Raw genomic sequence first — 24,646 nt, 5'->3', positions numbered from 1 at the left:
TTAAATTTTTTAAAAAAGCCCCCAAACCCTGCTTATGATTAGTTAAGAACAGTGGTCTCACTTTGATCCCTGGAATAGCAGCATCGACATCACCTGGGAACTTGCTAACATTCAAGTTACCGGGCTCCATTCCAGAGCTACTGAATCTGAAACTGGGGTGGGTGGAGCCCAGCAACCTGTTTTATCAAGTCCTCCAGGTGATTCTGACGCACTCAGGGCTGAGAAGCAGCGGCTTAGAGAACTGTCTGCTGGTTAAGATGCTCTCCAGCTGAGGACCAAACAAGGGCAGAGGAAGCCCAAGAAAAGAAATGCTTGCTTTTTTCTTTCTTGATACCTTGTGGATCACTGAAGAGTGAAAATTCAGCGTCAATAGCACTCCGGGGGAATGAGGGGAGTCGGAGGAGGTCTTCCTGGAGCATGGAGACATGGGACTGTTTGTGGGCTGTGGGGATCTTCTGCGTCAGCGAGATGAGAAACAAAACCCGCCCGACTTCCTCCAGTTTCCGAGTGAACACCTAGCCGCGAACAAAAGCAGGAGCAGAGGAAACACAGAATTAGCAGCTCTGGTATTACAGGGAGTGAAGACATTGAAGTAAAACCTTTCATGGCAAACGGGGCTGATATAAAATCAAGGGGGGTGTTGGATTGAGGGAGAAATGGTTTTTATCTTTGCCACATAGGAAGAGCAGACAATGCTTGATTGACTCACACTTCCTGTACCCGCCTGCTCCGCAGAAGGGAGTGTTTCTTAGGGGTTTGCAGGCTGGGGGAGCACAATGCAAGCGTTGTCAGAAATCGTTCCATATGAAAGAGAGCCCGTTTGTTCGGATGTCGTACTATGGAAGACCTTTTCCAACAGCAGCCAGTTAGTCAGTTCCAAATGCCTCTACCATTTCCATGGATGCCTTAAACTATTCTGGGTTTTTCTCTTTAAAAAAAAAGGACTGAAATGGGATCCAAGAAGAACCTATATTGGGACAAAAGCTGACGGGACCTAGATGGCACAGACAGGATTCTCTTGGTCCCTTCTCTTTGTTCCTTTCCTGTGGACGGTGGGTGGGCAGGGGGTGGGATGAGGAGGTCCATACACAGTCCGAAGCTGCTGAGGAAACTCCAGGGCCAGAACCACAGGCTTGCATATCGCTATCTCCCTGCAGAACTCAGAAAGAAATCTTCAAATTCCAACGTGGAGTGTACATAGAACAAGAGCTCCATTTTATGCAATTTTTAAAAACATGTTCTTAAACATAAAAAGAACATACTGGTGAAGTGCTATTGTTGATTATGGTTTTAATTCTTTTGCTGCCAAAATCAGGGGCTGGGATAATTGAGGGGTAATTATTTTAGAAATTATATGCACTTAAGACCTTACAGTTATGTATACTTAAGACCCAACACCTCACACTTTGTAATAGTTGCACTATTTTCCTTCTTTCAACTGCAATTCAGGTGGTTTATGCTAACTGTACTTTTAATTACTTAAGTGGTCTAATCCTATGCTGTTTTCATTCATTTCATGAAGTTATTTTTGAATAGATGCCAAGTTAACCTTCTTGATATGTGCAGAAACACTGAAATGATAAATTATCCTGAAATTCTTGTTTAGACATTTTATTAAAAATAAATGAATGTGGGGGTGCCTGGGTGGCTCAGTAGGTTAAGGTCCGAGTCTTGGTTTTGGCTTAGATCATGATCTCAGGGTCATGAGATCAAGCACCCTGTCGGGTGCATTTGGCAAGGGGTCTGCTTGAGATTCTCTCCTCCCACCCCGCCCATCCTTCCCACTTGGGCAAACACAAGCGCGTGCGTGCTCTCTCTCTAATAAATAAAATCTTAAAAATAAAAAATAAAAATAAATAAGTGAATATAACACATAGACTGTATTAAAATTGTACCATTATTAGAATTGTGGACTATAGCTATATTTTGCCTACAAAATACTGAATTTCCTTATTCTGTTCTTCAATTATAAATTTACAATGGCTTGATTATGTCTCCTCCTCTTTTAAGGGAGGTTAGTAACATGCCTAAGGTCCGGTGACTGACTGACCAGTGGCAGAGCTAGGACTCTGTCCAAGCCCCTGCTCCTTAGCTCAGTGCTTTCCCAGGTATAATACATCAATCCCTTTTATTTTTCCCAACTAGTGTAAACCTCTGTGGCAACCTTCTAAAAACTACATTTGTGTACTTCCAATCTTGTTTTACAAAAATGTGAAAAGAAAACTTGGAAACTAGTAGGTGAATAAATTCGAAGATTTCTAGTATTTATACCCAACGATTTGTCATAGCATTAATCCGAGTGAGTGTTCCTTGATACCTTTACATTGCAATCCAATTTATGAAAACTAACACACTATTTTGGGGAACTACTGACCAAGGGCCTACCCGTCCACTCTCTCTAGAGAGGATGATATCAGAATCAGAATCTCAGGGTTGGCAACACATTCACCAATCATCTATCACAATGACTTGATAAAACCATATAATAAAATAGAGGTGGTCAGGCACCTGTTTCTGAATGAGCTCCTGTCCTTTCTCTGGATGCATATGTACAAGGTTCAGCTGCGGAGACACCGATCTCCGGAAAGGATAAATATCACGAACATATGTCTGTCGCAGGATGATACAAAGAGAAAAAAGAGTTCAGATGATTAAACTTTTACTCTCATTTCCTCTTTACCCAAAGATCAAACAACAGTTATGTATTTTCTAAGGGTTTTATCATTTTATGCTCTCTAATTCTATAAAATCGTAGGGAAGGTAAACCCCCACCTCAAAAAAACATCCAGCCACCTGGGCTTAGCACCCTTTCCAAACACGAGGGTGCTATACCAGGAACAAAGGAGCCAAGGCAATTTAGCCAAAGGCATTCTAGAGGAAGAAGGTCACCGTAAAGTGATATCTTGAGGTGCCCTTTGGTCATTAGGTCAGGTCACCATGGTCACGCTCAACATAATAAAAAGAGGAACAACAAGGACATTAAAATTCCAAGTAGGCACACATATTTATTATATGGGCAACTTAATTTTTCACCAGGAGGTAATAATAGTGAATGCTTTACTTGCCTTATCTCCTTTAATTACTGCAACCCATGGTAGATACTATTATCATCCTCTTCATTTTACGGACAAGGAAAATGAAGGACACAAAGATAACAGTGGCTAGTCCAAAGCTACACTGACAGTAAGGTCGTGTCACCTAAGTGGCCATACTTCTAACCTCTGAACAACGATGCTCCCCCGAGTGAGGGCAACACTCAGGAAAGTCATGACAAGTTATCGACACAACTCAACGGGCGTGTGTCACTGCCCAGTCTCACCTTATTGTAGTGGATAAGATTCCATCGTTTATCCATGAGAAAATAATGGGTTGACTGAGATTCTGGGATATTAAAAAACTCCAGACACTCCTAGAACAGTAAGTAAATATAAATGTTTATGGAGAACATACTACGTGCCAGGTAGTAAGCTGAAAGATACAAATATCATCAAAATAAGGTAACTGGCTTATAAGGATTATAGATCTTATATACTTTTTATATGTATATATATAGGGATACACATTGGATTTGGATACACAGTTGCCCAAAGAATGATATAATAGAGACTGGTAATGTAATATAAATCATCTGCTCTCAAAGTGCTAAAAGATGTGCAATTATATTCAGACTGAGGAGTGAACTATGGAGGCACAGTGGCATCTACTGGTCTCAATGTCAAGAAGAAAGTGTGTTTGGTAACGCCATTAAAAATAATACGAGCTACAACGCACTGAGCCATTATTGTGTACTGTATTCTGCATTCAATGACTTCCATGTAGGTAACTTGTATACCCTGCACTAGTACCCCAGTCCTGGTGAAAAAGGATCTGAGCCTGGAGAGGTCCTCTTTGATTTAGGTCACGCTGGTTATGGTGGAACCGGGGCTAGGACTCATTCTGTTTGCCTTCCTGCCTCAAGCATTCAGCATGAGTAGGAAAACAGAGTGGTTGCTGAAGTTTGCCTCACTTGGCCTTAGAAATTCTCTGGAGATGTGTGGGTAAGGTCTGAAGGAGGCACTACAGAAATAAGATATACACGTTTGGTACAACCGAATTTTTCAGAGGCCTTTCCTGCTTCCCTCTGGGCCTGGAGCTGTGTTCCAGGAAATCAGCTTACCACAAGTTTGGAATCCAGATGGATCCTGTATCCATCACTGTAGTACTTTACTTACTACTTTACCGTAAAAGCTGTAGTACTTTACTTACTACTGTAGTAATCACTGTAGTACTTTACTTACTACTTTACCGTAAAAGCTGTAGTACTTTACTTACTACTGTAGTAATCACTGTAGTACTTTACTTACTACTTTACCGTAAAAGCCTCCGGGGCATGTGTAACTATGGACTGCCTTTCTGCCGAGGGGCACAACTGCCATAACCACTAAAGATACTTTCTTGACTCACCTGATTTATTCTAAGGGCTATATGTTCTGCTTCTCCACTCATTTCTGTCCGCGGATGTCAGACCGTATACCGCGTAACTAAGTGCCAGGGAAAGGTTTTCTGGCAGGATCAGCAGCTCCCAGAGCCTGCCCTAGCTCCCTCAGCACAGCCCCAGAGCACCTCCAGAACTACCCGGGAGCGACGCCAGGGAGCTCCGAAGCAGGAATCCACAGCATCCCCAGGGGAGTTAGTCCACTCGAGAGTGTCAAGTTGCTGCTTCAGCTGAGGGAGAAGCTGCGTGTATTTGCCTACCTCAACACAGAGTAAGATATCGGTAGGTGTGGAAACAGCGGAAGTACACGATAGTAGAACAGATTCCACAAGGGCTAAGTCAATGCACGTATTCATTTGAAGATAGGAAAATGCCATTTCATTCTCAACGGATGATCGGTGAAGCGGCCATAGACATGGTGCATTAAAAAATCATTTCTGTTGAAAGCCATTCGTACCTTGAGCAGGGCTTCAAACTGAGTGTCTTCATGGACTGGTAACTGGGTTGGGATATCACACTCATTCTGCCCATGAACTACCAAGGTTTTGGTACCTACAGAAGGCAAATACAAGCACAGGCTGAACTCCACTCTACGAAAGTGTATCTTTAAGGCACAAAATATTAAAATATTATCAATGGGCTGATGTTTTTTCTTGTTATGATTGCTACTCTTAGTGCTTAAGGTAAATTGTGTGTTGTACTAATATCGCTCTTTTATAGTTAAAATATATGTTTTAAGTATATTTACCGATTAAATAACAAGAGCTACCATTTATGGAGTCCCCAATATTTTACATGTATTTTATGTGCATAATATTTTACCGATTAAATAACAAGAGCTACCCATTTATGGAGTCCCCAATATTTTACATGTATTTTATGTGCATAATATTGAAATCTCACAGCAACCCTATGGTATGGGTATTATTATTTTCATTGTACAAATGAGAAACCAAAGGAAACGGACTCTTACAAGTAAGAACTAATAAGTAACTTAGTCAAAGACACATTTATTTAGCAGAAGAGTCAGAATTCAAACCTGAAGCATTGCAACAAGTAACATATCTCTGTATTTTAAATGAGATGATCATGCAGTAATGGTCGAGAAAACAGAAAAAGAGATATTAGCAAAATCATGATAAGTACCTGGAATGCAGTTTAAGTTTACATTTTCTGTATCCTACTTGGCTAGGGAGTTCGTACTTATTCTACTTCATTCATTCATTATAAGTCTTTGTGAACATCGTGATATACCTTGACTTTTAATGAGCCGTTTTTAAGTCTATGAATGACAACATGATCTTCTTTGCTATAATAAAAACTGATCACCTTGTTGGATAACCCATCGAACATATAAATAGACAACTTCCATTTATGGAACACTTGCTATGAGTCAGGTATGACAGCAAGTATTTTATCTACCTAAACACATTGATTACTCATGGTTGTGCAGTATGAATCACATCCTTGTTTTACCCATGAGTAAGAAAGCTTGAAAAATGATGTACTTTTTTTTTAAGCTAATACTGACTGTCTTAATAGATGACAGTAACATGACTTTAATGCAGACCTCTACACTGTCATACCCTGTGTTCTCTGTGTTCTCATCTTTATATAATTGTGTCTTTCTCTTTATTTAATCCATGGATCATCTCATATTTTCTTAGTCACTGCACCAGGATAAAGACTTGGAAGAATTTCTATCTTAAAGGAAAGCAAGCTATCAGGAGTGAAAAGGAACCGTAGCTAGAGTTTTACATCACATTTCACGTTCTTTTGTTGTTCTCTCTCTTTCTTCCTGCTTGTCCCTTTTCCAACTTTACATAAAGCCATCTCTCATAGAGTTTACAAAGATCTGGGGTCCATGCCATGCAAACTGTATCATTCCCCTTGCAGTGCCAAACATTCATTCAGAAAGGCTCCCCGTTCAGCTGGCCCTGTGCGATAGACTTAAATAAATCTTCAACCCTGGCCGCTCTTCAAGGACTGATTCACGTGGATCAGTTCTGATGTCTTCCCCTTTCATCTGGCAATTGCTGACTTTTAAAGGGTCTATTGTATTTCTTCAGATTGCATTAAACAAAAATTCTCTGAAGCCCTCAACACCAGGGTCAGGACCCTGAAAATTTTCTCATGAATGAAAGAGATGGTTGGTCTTTAAAAGAGTTATTTATATTCTTAAACAAAGAGAAAAGTTATATCATCCAACAGCAGTAGAGGGTTACCTGGCATGGAAGCGGTCACCAGGAGCTTTACCTCACACTGCTCCTTCTTCATGGTCTGTTTGAGATCCTTGAAGAACAGGCCCTCTACATAACCCACCACCTCCCACAGGAAAGTCAGGGTGGCCGAAATGGCGTCCATCCCCCACTCGCAGGGGGTCCGCACGAAGTACATGATTAATCCCACCTAAAAGAACAGAAAGAGGTCACAAAGCCACAATAATTGTGAGCAAACAGTCTCATGTCCTTGGCTTTTCTTTCCTTAAATATTCTTTTGTGCCTTCATATCCTCCGTTCAACCGTTCCTCTAATACTTTCAATGGCTGTGAGCGAGAGAGGGTGGAACTGGAAAACCAACCAGAACAGGTTGCCATACGGGTTTGTGTAGCACGGAAATGGTGATTTCCCAAGACGAAAGCAGAAAATTGTTTTTCTAAGCTTCAAGTCGCTTCAAGTAACTCAAGTACTGAGGCCACCCCAAATTAATCTCTATGTGATGTTTGCCGAAACAGTATTTGCAGATTGGATTATGTCTAACAGCCTGAACCAATCAACACTGTGCTTGGCTAACGGTGAACTTAACAAATTTTTGTCTGTGTCCCCTAAAATCTTGAAAAGCTCCCTGTCCTTTTGCACATATTTAGGTTGACATTTAAAATGTCTCATCATAAGGTAATTGTTTTGGTTATTAGGGGAATATAGTAAACATTCTCTATATTGAAATAAAAGGCATGGATTGACTGTAATTGGAATGTGTATTTCAATGAATTTTGATGAAAGACGTTTTAAGTACCTTATTCAACAGTGCACAGAAAAATCATGAAGAAATAATGTCAAAGTTTCCCCACCCATGGCTTTATCGATTGTTTCTTGAAAAATTTCTTAATCCTAGAAAACTTTCTAGTTATGTTGAAAGAATCAGCCTATGGTGTCACTACCCTAATCTGCTTTGGTGGTTCTGAAGGCTAACCACCCTGATGAGGACCAAACCTCACCTCTAGGAGAAATCTATCAAAGACAGGAAAAGGTGGTAAATCCTATGGGTTTGCTGGGGGTGGAGTGCAAAAAGGTGATCTTAGTAAAGCACGGGGACAGGACCTGTGTTCAGAAAAAACTACTGCTTCTCCTATGGGTTTAAAGTGCCATGATCCATCAGAAATGAGGCTTCCTTAAAACATCAGATTCTTTCTCTGTCTTACACATCTGACAATGCATCTGGTGATGTCTGGGCTGGTCAGGGTGGACCTTTCTTGTGGACAGTAGAGGAATGATGTTTGAGATGGCAGGCATGCTCACGAAGTGTTAGTGTGTATTTGTAAGTTGAGAGTTTGGAGATTTATTCCCTTAAAATTATCTGAGCACCAAATCCCTTTAAAAGTTTTCACATACCCCCAGATGGGCTCAAACCCCAGGGTGAAGATCACTAGGGGTCAAAGTTAAATAGTCCCTGATAAAATTAGAAGAGATGGGTCAGTGGTCCCAACATGCCCACCATACATATCCTTAAGTCATGAGAAAAAAGAGATATATAATAAGGGTAACGGTTTAAAAAGCACTCTGCCCTTCACTGTTCTGCCATTCTGATTATAAGGCCCTTCTCTAGTCCATTCAAGGCATCCACGTACTTGGGATTTGGGGAAAGACTAGGGTTTAGAGAGAAATGAAAAGTAGGAATTTATATTCATGTAAAACAGGGTTATACAGCAAAGCCAAAGTGTTGCCAGCTCTTTTCTCTTAGCTTGTTAATTACCTAGCTGGGAGGACCTATATCTGCCATTAAGGCTTATTTGGAGTTGACAGGGAAGAGTACAGCAGACAGGAAAAGAAATGTCCATCTTCTTATCCCAGGGCTGAAGGACAATGGACAGCAATGGTCCAGGGACCTAACGGAATGGGGCAGACACACTGAAGGGGCTTTTGCTTCCAGTCTCTTAGGATCTCTGACAGAAGTTCACCTTGGGGCCGGGATGCCACATAAAGATGGTAGGGCACATACTTAACCTGAAGAAGGCCCTGACATTTGGCTTTGATGACCTACCTTTGGATTTTATGTGGTATATACAAGACCAAGAAGTAGCAGAAAGTTTGGCTGGAGAGCTTTCTGGATAGAATTGCCATAGACTGGTGTCACTGAGCATAACACTCTAGCCAGGGGTCTTCCTAAGCTGAAGCCAAACATGCAACCAGAACCTAGAAGGGTGTTTAGCACAAGCAGGAGCTGAGATGAGGTTGTCTCCCAGCAAGCACCTCTGGGAGCCTGTAGACCCCAAGCCATAGCAGCCATGGGCTTTGGCTTCCACCAGCCAGGTGTCTAGCAACCAGCCAGATAAAGAACATTGTCTCACAAAGGGAGGAGCCAGAGCAAACACTGAACAAGAGACAGAACACTGAACAAATGTAGGAGCGCTGACAATACTGACTCCATTCTTGGCCCTCCATCTTGTTCATGTCCATGCAGTGACTTCCTTTGCTGCTACGTGTCCCAGGCCCCTTGGAGGAGACTGTAGGCCCTGACCAGAATGCCGGAAGGCTTGTTCTGAGCTTCTTTCTGGCACACAGATGGTGCCTCTTTAGATAACTACCCTTAGACCTCACCACCATCCCTTGCTCTATAAAAGCTGAGGATTAAGGTCTGGACTTTGCAGAAAATGGCTGCCCAGCCCTTGGATCAGTGTCTGCCCCATCTTCCCCGTCAGTAAGTTACTCTGAATACGGTTCTGCATGAACAGTATGGAGTGGCTTGCTTCGTTTTTCCATCTTAAAGTGACTTCTCCATCTGGAGGCTATTTTGCTGTCCCTCCTCCACCTTCCAACAACAAAGATCTTTTTTCTTTCCAACCCCACATAGTGTTTGGAGATGAAAGAAGTTGGAAGGGAGGAGAATTCCTAGAGACTAAATATTTTTAGCCAAGAGAGACTGAACATTATCCAAAGTTACTATTTATATGTTTTTATCAGTCTGAACTTAAAACTGGATTGGACACTTATTTATATTCTTTCCCTTGTCAACCAGCTGGTGGGCACTCAGGAGGAAAACCAAATCAGTCATAGATGAGAGAAAGGGATTACAAATCTTCTCTGCCCATAGGAGCCGTAGTGTTAAATTTTCCATTCTGCCACAGATGCATGTGGCTACCTCTCCTCTTTCCCTACCTGCTAGGAAACTGACAATAGTAAGGGAGAAAGAAGACGTTCTCCTAACATAGACATTTACACGGCCATCTGTCTGGATTAAAGCGCAGTTTCAAAGAAGAGGCATCAAGCTAATGGCCCCCAAACTGTATATTCATTTAGGGTATAAGGAGGAGATCCTGAAGAAACTGGTCAATTCTGGAGGGTTCAGGAAGGAGCTGGCAGAATGGTTTAAAGCAAAGATAGTTGCTATGGAAAAATACACTCACAAATGCTTTCCTTCTAAGGCGACATTTACCTCTGTGTGTCTCTGTGTGTGTGTGTGTCTGTGTCTGTGTGTCTGTGTCTGTGTGTCTGTGTGTGTGTCTGTGTCTTTTAAAAGCGAGATAGGAAAAGGGAAAAAAGACTAAATGACATATAAGTTTTCTCAACAGAAAACCAAAATTAAGAACCAACATAAGCGAGTTGTATGTGCCAAAGGAAGACGGAGATGACACTGACATTTACTGAGTGTCCACCACGCGCGGAGTAGTGCGTCAGGAAGCGCTTCCCCATAGGAGCAGTGGCGAGTATCGCTGACCATGATCTACCTTCGATCACATCACTAATGGGAATTTATTGAAAAAAATTCCCTCTGACCTTTCCCTCATGTTGCTGCTTCCTAAGTGGAAATGAACACCTATAACTCACTGGAGGCGAAAACTCACCAAGTAGTTGAAGAGGATGTGCGACGTCTGAGCAGGAAAGTCCCCAATGTTTAAGAGCAGTTTGCGCAGCATGTACATTAACTCATCCTGAAAGAAGAAGAGCGTTTCTGCACCCCCTTCAGCGGCCATGCTGTGGGAAATAAAACTAACTTCTTAAAAAATGGGGGAGGCGCTTACTTTTCCCTCTTGCTGATTTCCATTACATGCAGCATTTTAATAGAGTGTACGTGCTACTTCTTAAATGGTATTTAAACCAACTATAACACCTTCTCTTAGGAGCTAAACTATGAAATCACTGAGCAGTAGTTAGACAGTTTTTTAAAATAGAAATTTAGACTGTGTCTATAGGTCACACGCAAATCACAGGAAAGCGATACATTTAGTCAACTCTATTGGCTATGGCTTCCAGGTGTGATGGAAATGTGCGGCAGACCTATCCGGAGAAACCATTAAGCAAGTGTGGTTTAATATACTTCACAGGTCTGCTTCCTAGGTTTTGAGTCAAAGAGGTAAAGCTAAGTCGAGAGAGGATAAATAGAGATGTCTATAATTAACCTTACCTCCAGAAACTAAACTTGATCTTCCAACAAATAGGACCATAACATGAAACGAACATATACTTTTTCATCAGTGTATTTTGCCATTGCTCAGAAAACTACTTTCATTTGGCACAATCTTCTTACAAGTCACCTGCTAAGCTAGATTTTTGTGATTAATGGACCGGAAGGTAGGATTCTAATAGTCCTACCTGCATCACAGACTACCAAGCAATCAGAATTCAGGAAATGTACCCATCACTAAAAACACTATACTGAATTTAATCTTTGTCTAAAAGATTGAAAATCTTTCAGTATTTTATGGTCATCACTACTCTTGTACCAAACACATATGGAGACATCAATCAATGGACCAATATGAAAGAAAACAGCAAAGTTTAGTACCGCTCATCATTATCATCACCTAAAGCACCTATTTGCTCTGTGTCAGACATTGACATTCTATGCATAGCACTGTGAAGCCCACTGTTTGCTTTTAACAGTGTTCACACACATAGCTACACAACGATACTCTAAAGAAAGAGGAATTTACTTGTCTATTGCTGATGGTCAGTTTTTCCAGAAAATGTCGAAGAACTGTTGATGGATCTTCAATTAGACAATTCCATAAGACTTGCTGGGCCACAGCACTCACTTCAGAAGAGAGAGGACATTGAACATTTGTCTTAAATAGAGATAAAATATTAAATAAACTAATCAAACAATTTACTAAGCTTTAATTAGCCTCTCTTTTTTGCCTTAACAAGGTTCTGTGAACTCTCTGTTGAAAGGTAGATATTTGTTCTCTTTGCTGCTTGTTTCTGAACAGTTTCACCTATAAAGAAAAGGTAATGAAAAAGTATAGGACGGTCTTTAGATTTTAGAATTGCTTTTGTAAAGAACACATTTGTGATTTACAATGGTATATCATTTAGCCTTAAAAGAAGGAAATCCTGCCATTTGTGATAATGAATATGGATTTTGAGGGCATTATGTTAAAGGAAATAATTCAAACAGAAAAAGACAAATACTGTATGATCTCACTCACACGTGGAATCTAAGATAAACCAAACTCATAAATACAGAGACCAGACCGATGGTTGCCAGAGGTGGGGTGGGGTAAATGAGTGCAGGTGGTCCAAATGCAAAAACTTCCAATTATAAGCTAAATAAATAAATCCTGGGGCTGTAATGTACAGCCTGGTGACTACTGTTAACAATACTGCCTTGCGTATTTGAAGGTCCCTAAGAGAGGAGATTTTAAAAGTTCTTATTAAAAGAAAAGAAATTGTTACTACAGGTGGTAATGGGTGTTAACTAAACTTATTGTGGTAACATTCCATAACATACACATATATCAAATTATCATATTGTATGCCTAAAACTAATACAATGCAATATGTCAATAATATTTCAATTTAAAAAGAAGGAAAGAATACATTAGTGAATCTTTGTTTTGGAAATAACCCTAATACTAGGAGTGATGAGTATTTATTAAATTAAAGTAATATTTCAATGTCGGTTGTATGGAGAAATTTCTAAAGTAATCATCTGGTTTTTAGGAAATATATTTTGGTTTAGAATGCATATGAATTACAGATGATCTTTAATTGTTCACCTGAATGCTTTAAATAGTATCCCCCTCGGTGAGATAAAGTAGTTAAGCCAGTCCTAATTAGGCTCCCACTTCTAATGAGGATGCCTTAGGAATAAATAATTATTCCTAATGTGAAGAAAGTGCTTCTTCTTCTTTGGGGAAAATGATTGGGTCAAGACTGCCTCGAAATGCGCAAGCTAGGGAAGCAGGTGGGTAGACCTGAGTGGTGGGTAAGCATTGGAGGATCTTCAATCTAAATGTTTTAATTAGTTTAGTTTCCTAAACTAGAAATATAGCATTTGGTGTGAATTTGTCATTCAGCCTATATTTTAAATAAAGGATACCAATATTTTGCTTCTGAAACCAACCACCCAATTAAAAATATGAACTATATAAATAAATAATATTAACAAGAGATATGTAAATATAAGCTTTAGCTTTCAAGTGTCTTTATAAATAATTAAATTAAAACAGGTGTGGGTTTTTCTTAGGTTGAAATTGATTACAAAGCTATCTTTGTATATTATTTTTATTCTAAGGTATAAGGTAGGGCAATTTAATACGTAAAACATGAAAAATACAGAAAAAGATAGAAAAGTAAGACTGGTAAGTCTACCAATCACAGAAACAACTATAAACATTTTGCGGTATGCCCTTTTATATATGTAAAATATATATTTACATGTATTTTTAAATAATATGCAGAAAATATTCTTTGGTACTCAGTTTTTTACTTAACAATATATAAAGTCTTTTAATGTTAATATTCTTCTAGAATGTTATTTTTAACGTACACAGAATGCTGTCATATGGCGGTACCATGATTAACTAATTGCTTGCTGGACATTTAAACTCTTCTCTAATATTTGTTATTTTAAATAATGTACAATGTGCAGCATCCTATATAGACCCTTATATAGTTCTCATTATTGCCCGAGGAAATGGCTAGAAGTCAGAATCTATGTCAAAGGGCTTTCCTACTTTTAAGGTTTTTGACACATACTGTGAAACTTTGTTCCAGAATGCTTGTATTGAGTTCCAGACTTCCATCAGCAAGGTGTGAGAATTCTTTTTTCTCTGAATCTTTACCAACTATGGCTATTTTCACTGAGAATAATCTTTGCATGGTAGCTGCACTTGTAGTGAGCCGAGCATAACATGCAGAGAAGTTGAATCACTGTGCTGTACACCCGAAACTAATGTAACACAGTTTGTCAACTATATTTAAATAAAAAATAAAATAAAATGAAAAAATATTTGCATTTTTAGATGAAATGTAAAATTTCATTGTTGTCTTAAACAACAATGTTATTTACAGATCTTACTGACCATTGGTCTGTGTATTTATATCCTTTGCCCATTTTTCTATTAGGGTTTAAAACATCATTATTGAGCTCTAAGGCTTTTTAAAATAACAGCATTAAAAATACTAACCTGTTGTCTACCACAAACATTACTCATCTTTACCCCTAGTTTTTCGTTTCATTTTGCAACTCTTCTCTTTAGGCAGTATGTCTGGAAAGGTAATCAAGGGGGACAGATGGCATTGGTGGTATCAAGCTAATACCTAAGCTTTTCTAAGGTGTCCAGAATTACTATTTGAGTTTCATGTGGCCAAATAAATGTTATTTGATTCTCTGGTCATCAAAAATACTCCTGCATCCAAGTATTTATTTTAAATGCAATTTCTTGGTCATAAAGGTAGTGGGACAAGGAGATGAAGACAGTGATAATGTTAGTAGAGTGCACTACAAATCTGTAATTGTAATATGTACATAAAACAACTCGACATGTGACCAGTAGTTAATGTCTTCAAGAGCACCCCACTATCCTCCATCAGATAACAACTTAAGCATTTATTAGAGTTACTGATGGTTTTACTAGTTAAAACTATACCTGCTACTCCATCTTCTCGCACCTCACCATCCTCCATCAGATGAACGATGGGGAGCACTGCTGCACAGATGCATGCTGGGAACACTGCTTGTGGAGGCTGAGGCACATGGTGGTTTGGTGTGTGTTCAGTGGTGTGTTCCTCATCTGAAGAGAGAGACATAATCGGGGTGTTTTTCTCAGTATTGTAATTTGAATGCACAACATTTCCCAGTTCAGAGCTTTCCTATTTAACATTCTTTTGGTTATAGATATCTAGGTGTCTCAGTATCATTTGCTGAAAAGACTATTCTTTCCTTATTGAATTTTCGTGGTACCCTTTTCAAACATGGAATCGACATGAGCATAATGGTTTACTTCTGGTTGTTCAATTCTATTCCATTGATTTACTGTCAATCCTTATGTCAATACCGCATAATATTGATTACTGCCACCTTGCAGTAAGTTTTGAAATTGGGAAATGTGAGTCTTCCAGCTTTGTTCTTCATTTCCAAGATAATTTTGACTATTCAACTATGTGGAGCAGTCAAACTTTTTGGTGGAATGTAAAATGACACAGTTACTTTTGAAAGTAGCTTGGCAGTTTACCTCACAAAACTTGTATGTAACCGTTCATAGTAGTATAATTTAGAATAGCCAAAAAGTGGAAACCACCTAAATGGTGGTGGTGAATTAATAAACAATGTGGTATAGCCATAAAATGGAACATTATCTGGTAATGAAGAACTGATACATGAGACCACATGATGAACCTTGAAAATATGCCGAATGAAAGCATCCAGTCACAAAAGGCCACATATTGTATGGCTCCATTTATATGAAATGTACAGAGTAAGCAAATTCACAGAAATAGAAGATAGATTATTTCTTGCCACGGGTTGGAGAAAGTGTGGATGAGGAACGACTGGTAATGGGTATAAAATCTCTTTCTGGGATGATGAAAATATTCTAAAATATTTACAGTTAGAGGTGCTAACCATTGCATAATGGTTGCATAGTATTGCATAATGACAATGCATTGTATAATTCAAAAGAGTGAGTTTTATGGTACATGAATCATACCTCAATAAAATTATATCTGTTATAAAAAATATAAATGAGTTTTTGGCCCAATCCCTGTAAATTGTGATTAATTAGCATTGGTCATTTTTGAAGTTCCCAAGGATTATGCAGCCAAGGGTTGAGAACCACTGGTTTCTGTACAACTTTTTAATGACTTTATAAATCAGTGATGAAATTTGTATAATCATGAAGCAGTGAGTCCCAGATAGTTATTCATGATTAGAGAAAACATATTTTTTAAATTCTTGGAACTGAAGGGTATCAGGTCTCCCCCCACCACCTCCGGAATCAGATTTCATTACAGGAGTAGCATGAACTCTGGTCTTCCTTTGATTGTTAAATTATTCCACAACAGCATCCTAAAGCATCCTACTGGGTCCTGGCAGCTCATTGGAATCTCCACCCCAAGTAGACTGTAAAAATACTGATGTGTGGGTCCCATTCTTAGGAATATTGATTTGGTCCTGGGTGTGGCCTCAGTATTTTTTTTAAAGCTCCTCACTTGATTGTAATGTGTAGCCAGGATTGAAAACCCTCAGCAATATGATTATTTGCAACGTAATTAAAATAGAGCCAATTTATAAAGGACGATTGCTGGGTTAAAAAAAAAAATTAGGGTACCACTCAATCTAATATTTATTTTTTGAACTTCAAGTCCTGAAACAAGTTATTTAATGAAGATGGTGAAATGTAGTAAGAATACTAACTGGAAAATGTTTCAAAACACACACGAGTCATGAGGAATAAATAACACATTTCTAAGAGGACACACCTTCAGCACTAACAGCTGAACGCACAGACCAGACTGACCCTCGGCGGAAGGAGTAATTCCGGTGGGAAGTACTGGAGGTACAGGACGGACTCACAGACAGTCGACGGGATGCCAGATTGGCGACTTCTTCTACTGGCAAAGAAAACAGGGAACGTGACCTTTGGTTTTGTAATAAAGTTGTCATCATCAGAAGTGTATACTGCTCTCAGAGCATAAGGCTTAAGTAATTTCAAGTGTACTCACGAATGGAAAAAAAAAATCTTTTAGAAACACAGACAGAAAATTCCTCCCGTAGATTTCACAAAAGCAGGGCAGAGAATCGCTGAATTAGAATGGTTCATAAATTATTCCTGATGCCAACCAACAAATTGGCTGCATTTGTGAAGGTTGATAGTTAATGGACTAACCCCATTTATAATGATGAAAGACTGATTGCATTTACTTTAACATACACTCTGGATTTAGCTGTTCTGTGAATCATAATCACTGCTTGGTCCATTATCATATTGGTTCATTCAGTGTGATTTAATGATGAAAGACTGATTGCATTTAATTTAACATACACTCTGGATTTAGCTGTTCTCTGAATCATAATCACTGCTTGGTCCATTATCATATTGGTTCATTCAATGTGACTAACTCCCTCCTCTAGAAACAGGCCAACTCTAAAAATGAAGAACATAACACCTTTCCTCTTTCTTTTGCTAGTGTCAGGAGGTGAGAGAGAGAGGGTGAATATCACCTCATGTCACATAAATTTGTCAACGTTTTTTTCAAAGTCAGTCCTTTCTGCTTCCTGTGACTTAACCTCCCCTCCCCCGGAAGTCCCATGTGTAGGGGGCACCTTCTTCTTCTGGCTCTGAGTTGGGCGTGCAGGTGGGCTCATAGCAAGCCTCCTGGGTGATGGGGATGGCGGTGATGAGGCTGGCTTCCCTACCAAGACGTTTCTTCTCTTCTTCCTGTTGCAAGTTCTTTAAGATGTGTTCTGCTCTCTGATGGGAGCGGGACACAGCCCGGGCTGAAAAGGATTTCTATGGAGACATGAAGACCAATTTATTTTATAGAAACTGTTCTGCAAGGTCACAGCCAAAAAGAGTGTTCCCATAGAATTACACAAATGTGGCACTGTCCTCAGAAAGTGGAAGAGCACCCACGATCTAGTTTCATGGCCATTTGTTTGTTTTTCTACCAGGTTTCCAGGTTGTGTGTAACTAAGCTATTCATTTTCATTCAATCAGAATAATTCTCCAAGAATATCTGTAAGTTTTGGGATTTCACCTTTAGAATTTGGGGTGATATCAATGATCCACTCTTTAAACATTCAAATCAAATAAAATATTTTAATACTCTATTCCTTTCTACAACTTTTTGAAATGGTTTTAAATGAAGGATATTTATTTCATAAGGTTAATAAAAGGGAAAGAACCACGGAAAGGAGGAGGAATGGGATCTCTCACATAAACCAACTAGTTATATGATTTATTTCATTTTTGTATCTCAAGTATCTACCACACTGTAAATAATTACTGTAGGTAAATACAGTGGCACACCGCATATACTTAATATTTGTAGAAACAAAGTTAGCGAGTAGAAATGATGAGTATTGATAGTGTTACTAAGGTTGAATACAGGACTTTTATGTAAGACTAAATGTTTTCTATGTTGAATGGCACAGGAGCAATTAAGGGCATTAGATGGGCCACATGGCAATTTATTTGCCAGCCAAGGGTTAAGCTGATTTTTTATATTAAGGTAAGGTAAGAACTATGGAATGAGAGAAAGAAAACTGGATATAGAATCAGGGGTCTTGGTTTCAAATTCCTTACGAACTTGGGATAGAGAATGTACTTGGCTCAAATGAATCCACTGTCTGTACAGGAGACAAATCAAAGATCCTTATATCAGTGATTCAGAGGCTGGATTTACTGTATAAACATTTTCATGGGTAAAGAGCTCGAACAGTTCTCCAAAGAAAACTACAATGCCTAGCAAATGTGCCACGTGCAAAAATGTTCAACCTAACTTCATACATCCAAGGGACTTTTTAAATAATTGTGAATAAAAAAGCAAATAACTTTGTTTTTTACCAAAGTGGCATTAAAAAAATAATACTAAGTAACCTGAATAAAGATGATACACTTTCCTGTTCTATTATATACGCGTAAAATAGTAAAATCTTCTTGGGTCTATTTTGGGTGGTGTATCAAAAATCTTTAATATTTATATACCGATAGCCCTAAATCCCATGGGAATTTGTGCAAGAAAATAGTCATGGATTTGTGTCAAAGAACATATCTATGTCCTTTTCCTTTTATTGATTTTCCATATTTTCTACATTACTCCTGTAATTCAAAAAATTCAACAGGTGAAAAAGGCATATTTTACACTCATTTTTTTTGCAAAAGGCACATATTCTTCGTTCTTGCCTATGAATGGACAGTGTTCCAAACTTAATTGTTTATGAATTATATTACATGCAGCACTGAGATATTAGAGTACACAAGACCTGAGGTCTCCGAGTGATATTTGTGATGGCGATACTAATGGTCAACAAAATGAAGAACAGACCAACGTGCAAACAAGGAAATAAGAGCTGCCAGCTCAGTTCTTTTGCTTATTCATCCAGGGTCAATCTCATGACCTTTTGGGTGGCTTAGGTATTACAGGTTAGATGAATATGTTTGTTCTATAATAACTAGAGACAAAGTGCTACCCTTGACCATGAAATCAGTGGCTAATGTTTCTAACAGTTGTAAAAGGTGGTTGCCACTGTGATCATAAAACAAAACTGTGTCGGCTTGGAGGCCTGCAAATGCTCACTACCGGATATTAGTTCCTTCTAGTCTATTCACAAGAACAAAGACCTTTCATGGCTGATTTTCTGTGTTGTGATGACATTCTTATGACAAGAATGAACAAATTGTCTCATGCACTCACTGTCCTTCACTCTTACATGGACACCGTGGAGCCTGAAGAGATGAGAAAGAAAGTGCCTGTTACTCACAGACTGGTCTTCATTAATGGGGTCCTGGACACTCCCGCTGCACTGAGGGACCCAAGGAGGGTCAAACATTGGGACAGATGGCATTCCAAGCACTGGTGAGGGCAGGGTGAAGTTTATACTGGGAGGCGGGATCTGTTAGTTGATATCAGAAGAATGAGGTAAGATGGAAAATAAGCTAGAATGAGTCGGAAGTATAATTATGAAATCATCTTATAGAGCACATGATGTTACAGAGCAAAGGATGAACATCTCCGGGTCTCAGTTTACTCGTTAAATAAATGAAGGGTTTCAACTATGTGATCTCTGTGTTAATTACCCCATCCTCCAAAAATATCTATACGTATAAATATAGCAAAGTATCTGAAAGATTATACCCCAATCTTTTATGGGCATACCTCTGGGGATGGGAGTGGGGTCTTGAGGTTTACAGAACTTGATTTTCTTACTCTACCATTCTTCTGTATTTCAATATTTTTTAAAGCAAGAACTCAATCATATATGAGTTAGGTTTTCTTATATAATCACAGAGAAAAAAAAAAAAGAAGAAGCATCTCTTGGGCCCTACACCATAGATTTGAGGTTCAAGGATTTACACAAGCCTTGGGTCAGGTTTGCGAAACTAATTCCTATGGTGGAAATACCCCTCACCTTAAAAATCTGCTGTGCTCCTTCCTCCATCCGGGGCCAGACCTGGTAGCGAAACCTCCAGAGTGTGTGGAACTTGAGAACGGCGTTCAGCCTCTGCACGGTCTCTGGGTGGTGGAACTCAGACATCAACATGTCAGACACAGCCTCAGGGACTTTCACCGCACACAGCAGGAACATGGCAGCTAGAGACAGCCAACAGTTCATTAGCTACACATCTTTTAATTTTGCTTGGTCCCTGGGGATGGGGAGAAGCAGGGAGCTGTTCTTGTCTCCTGAAAATGACTCCTGAGCTAAGGGAGCCAGGCCACCAGCACTGGTGAAAGCAAATCTTATTTCAGCCACGGAAAACCAAACATGATCCTTTGTGCCATCCATAGTCTTCCAATATCTGGTGAGGGCAGCGACAGCATGGTACTTCCGTAGAATACCTCATTCCAAGCAAATCTTCCTTTGGCTCACAGTGAAAAGTGAACGTGAGAGGAAGCAAAGGAAAAAAGGAAATGATATACTGAAATGTCCTTTTTAGGAAATGATAAGAATCATGTCATGGTAATCCTGGCATGGTACATAAAAATGTCCATTAAAAACTGTCCCAGTTACATTATATTAAAAATAAAATCCATATTGTAGACTGTTTTAGAAACCTTCACCCTCCTGAGAAGAAGAGATCGAGAAGCCACAAGAGATTTCATGAATCATAATACCATTGCTGTTTTTTAATTTCGGGAAAAGTCAAATATCAATAAGAGAAAGGTCAAGTGCCACAATAAGTTACAAAGTTCATGAATAACGGGGCAGAAAAATACACTCTGTGGCATAGATGGACAAGCCAGTGTCCATCATAAAAACACAATTTAAAATCTCTTGTAATTTTTCCTGGATCATCAAAACATACTCAGACAACTGTGTTAGGACAGCTGGGGCTGAGTGCCAGCTCTGAAGCCTCTCTGCCCCGTGCTCGCGGGAGAGCCTCTCCATCTCTCTCAGCCTCCGTTTCCTTAGGAGCAGAATGTCAATGACAACGACGACCACGATGATGATGATGATGATGATACCCGCTTCCAAATTTGTTGTTAGAAGAAGATAAAATGTTGTGTGAGAAAGAGCTCTGTGACGTGAAAACTACTACACGCTTCTAACGCGTGTCTCATTTTCTCCAGGCAATGGGATGTATGGGAGGGACATCTACGTGTGCAGTCAGAAGAGCCGGGTTTGGTGTCCTGGCCCCGCTGCTTCGGATCTGTGTGCCCTCGGATAAGTCCCTTCAACCCTCTGAGTTGCAGCTTGCTCACGTATAAGACGGTCGTTACCAGGATCAAGTAAGACCACGCATGTGCTATACGGTTCTAGAAGAAATGCTAGCTCTTGTGACCGTTAGTGTTTGATGATCCTTTTCTTTATCCCACTAGTTCCTTAAATTTCCACTCTTTCTCTTTTCTTTACTTTTCTTTAAAGCATGCTCTACTCGGTCTCAATTTTTAAACACGACGGTCTCTCTTTATATCATTGCAAGTTGAAGTTCTATCTACCGCAATCCCTGCACCGAAGCGGTTTTTTTGTGAACCACAGTCTTTTGGAAGACTGTGGATGGCACAAATTTGTAATTTGTAATGCTCACAAATCAGTAGATCCAGCGGTACTTTTTTATTTTAAGATTTTGTTTATTTATTAGAGGGAGAGAGAGAGACAGAGGGAGAGGGAAAAGCAGGCTTCCTGCTGAGCAGGGAGCTGGACATGATACTCCACCCCGGACCCTGGGATCATGACCTGAGCCCAAAGCAGACGCTGGCTTAACCCACTGAGCCCCCCAGGCGCCCCCCAGTGGTACTTTTTATAGCATTTGCTTCCTTTTAGTTTTTAACACTTTCATGACCATGTCCCTGAAGAGCTGTTTTTGGCTTGCACGGTTTGAGGTTGAGTTCTACTTTTCTGGTCATTTTCCGGGGTTTGCTGCTGGCCGCGCCTCTTCCCGTCCTCTGAAGGTAGAGAAGGCCAATGGCTTAGTGCCCATCTTTCTGCTCTTTGTTCTACAGGTTCTTTGCCCCGGAAATCCCATCCGCGCTCACTGCTTCAGCTGCCACAAAGATCAGATTTTTTCCCCCAAGCTTATCTTACCTTTGCCCTTTTCTCCTTAGCTTTAACGTCACGTCACCATCTATGCGTCTCCCGACTATCTAAAAGCGGACTGCTTTACTCGTTGCTGCCATATTCCATGTATACACTATAGACAACACTACTCTTTTTTCTGGAACCCATGAGTGGTTTTCCACAGTTCAATGAAAAGTCCATACTCCTATGAGTGTCATTCAAGAGCTGTTAAAATCTGAGCCCCATTTACTTGTCTAATAGCATGGACTGGGGACCCCTCTACAAAAGCCACCCCAGTCTTGATTCCTCCTCAGTCTTTCCAAATAAGCCCCGTGCATTTCCCTACCCCATGTGGCTCTGCATACTCCACCCTCTTCCTTCCCCCTTCCCTTAAAGCCCAGGCTACCTGTTCATATCTTCCATGGAAGTTTCCATGGCTGTCTCACATTTAAGGAGCATGCCCTTCCCTGTACTCTCTCTCAGAAACATGTGGTAGAGAAGAAAAATCCAAGCTTTAATGCAAACAAAATTATTTTACAAGGACGTTTGTTGCAGTGTAGTATAAAAAGCTGTAAGAAACTGAAATTTCCATCAGTAGTCCAGGTTAAATAAATTGTTATGACCACCCAGTGAAATATTTGGTGGGCATTAAAAAGAACGAGGTGAATCTTTTAGCTAATGCTAAAAAATGGTCTCCTAGGGAATGCTTCTAACCACTTCTCATTGGGGGCTGCCCAATTTGAATTGATTTTTGCTCAAATAAACTCTTCAAATTTTTAGGATATCTCAGTTTATCTTTGAACAGTTCTCATGTCAGAAGAGGGAACCGAAGGAGACCCCGATGGCCCCCAGCAATGTACAGCCAGGCACAGGTATCTGTGGAGCCCTTGACATTGCAGACTTTATTTTAACTTCGTCTCCTTTTTTTTTTTTTTTTTTTTTTCTGAGAGAGAAGAGAGAAGGAGCCAGGGAGAAGCAGAGGGAGAGGGGGACAGAATCTTAAGCTGGGCATGGAGCCCAACACTGAGCTGGATCTCACGACCCTGACATCACGACCTAAGCTGAAATGAAGAATCAGATGCTTAACCGACTAAGCAACCCAGGCGCCCCAGCATTTCTTTTTCCATACTGGGTCTGAAAACCAGCCAGAAGTAGACTGGGTCAAACTGGTTTCGGAGGACTGATTCAAATTTAGAAACTGGGCTGGGTCTGAGGTCAGACTGGGTCTACTCTAAACCAGACTGGTCCAGCATGAGGCCTCAGGTGAATAAAATTTGCTCTAAGGCTGAACAAGTAGGTTCACCTTACCGAAGGTCATCTTGAATGACAGTGGCCACAGTGGATAACTTTTAACCATTTAGAGAAGCTTATTCATTTATGATGTGCCCTCGAGAGAAAGCAGTCTCAGCCAGGCACTCACTCTATTTGCTGTTAGGGGTGGCTCTGGATTTTGGAAGGGAAATATCTTTTGCATCATCTTTGCCCCCTCATGTGTCCATGGGGTTCAGTACTGCCAGAAATATTTAGTTTGTCCCAGATGAAACCTGACAAGTTATTCAAAAGGATGTTTTTAAAGTAGCTCTACAGTCAGAAGTTGGCCAAATTGAAAAGGGATATTCAGAGCCTGATGAACTTTTGTTTTTAATGCCCTCCTCTCCTAAGTCAAACTGAAACTATGTGCCCAGAGGGGAAGTAATATATTCTGAAGCCACTGAGGAAGGATTTAACTAAAACATTCCAAAGAAACAGCTGTAATTCTAGAACCTAGGAATCTTTTGATTTCCATCTTAGTTGAACATCTTCTCCCGGATATGAAGAAGCAATTTGAGGATAATGTAGTTGGATGGCTGGGTAAGCATCTTGACATTTAAATTACATCCCGGTTCTTTGAGGAATTACCAACTGTACTTGTCTAACAAATCGAGTCTTTACGAAAACAGAAATGCAGCCCGAGAAACAATTCAAAGCCGGACTACCCTTTTTACCAATCTCCAAATCCCTATTCATCTGAAAAGGCTTTCAGATATTGTAAAAAATGTGGATATAGGAACAAAAGCCCTTCTTGAAGATATTTACATCCTTTCTCTGTGCCTTTGAGATGTAAATATTGTATCTGGTCTTCCCCAGGAACCCAAAACCATCTTTTGAAATGCAAACTTCAGGGAGGTAATTCTTATCAGGAAAGTATGTAATGGACCACTCCTCAAGACCCCAGCCTTTCTGCCCCAGGGTCCTGTTCCCGTGCTTTAATAAAACCACCTTTTTGCACCAAAGATGCCTCAACAATTCTTCCTTGGTGTTGGCTTCGAACCCTAATGTCTTTCCTACACCAATGTGATCTAGAATAATCTTTGATAAATAAAAACTAGTTTAAGTTAATTGATTTACATTAAACAATACTATCTTTAAAGTTATCAGCATTAAATATAATACTGTTATTCTAATAGGTTTACTAAAAGTCAAAAGAACTCTTGTTATCTCTTGTAGAATTTATCAGCAAGATAACTTAAA

General features: G+C 39.8%; 1 protein-coding gene across 2 annotated transcripts in view; it reads right to left on the bottom strand.

The window, feature by feature from the left end:
- The window catches only part of UNC80 (unc-80 homolog, NALCN channel complex subunit), a 216,363-nt gene that overhangs the window by 54,336 nt on the left and 137,381 nt on the right, over positions 1 to 24,646 (bottom strand). For both annotated transcript variants that reach the window (XM_026492047.4, XM_044381208.3), the window contains 12 exons: positions 20,048 to 20,229; positions 19,400 to 19,531; positions 17,240 to 17,426; positions 16,396 to 16,527; positions 14,565 to 14,708; positions 11,625 to 11,725; positions 10,536 to 10,622; positions 6,700 to 6,883; positions 4,932 to 5,026; positions 3,320 to 3,409; positions 2,509 to 2,610; positions 335 to 515 (listed from right to left, as the gene is read on the bottom strand). In XM_026492047.4, the coding sequence (XP_026347832.3) occupies positions 335 to 515; positions 2,509 to 2,610; positions 3,320 to 3,409; positions 4,932 to 5,026; positions 6,700 to 6,883; positions 10,536 to 10,622; positions 11,625 to 11,725; positions 14,565 to 14,708; positions 16,396 to 16,527; positions 17,240 to 17,426; positions 19,400 to 19,531; positions 20,048 to 20,229 (1,617 nt within the window). The remainder of the gene's footprint in view (positions 1 to 334; positions 516 to 2,508; positions 2,611 to 3,319; positions 3,410 to 4,931; positions 5,027 to 6,699; positions 6,884 to 10,535; positions 10,623 to 11,624; positions 11,726 to 14,564; positions 14,709 to 16,395; positions 16,528 to 17,239; positions 17,427 to 19,399; positions 19,532 to 20,047; positions 20,230 to 24,646) is intronic.

This window comes from Ursus arctos, unplaced genomic scaffold, assembly GCF_023065955.2.
Source record: "Ursus arctos isolate Adak ecotype North America unplaced genomic scaffold, UrsArc2.0 scaffold_1, whole genome shotgun sequence".
Lineage (NCBI taxonomy): Eukaryota > Metazoa > Chordata > Mammalia > Carnivora > Ursidae > Ursus > Ursus arctos.
This window is presented reverse-complemented; position numbering and strand designations above follow the sequence as displayed.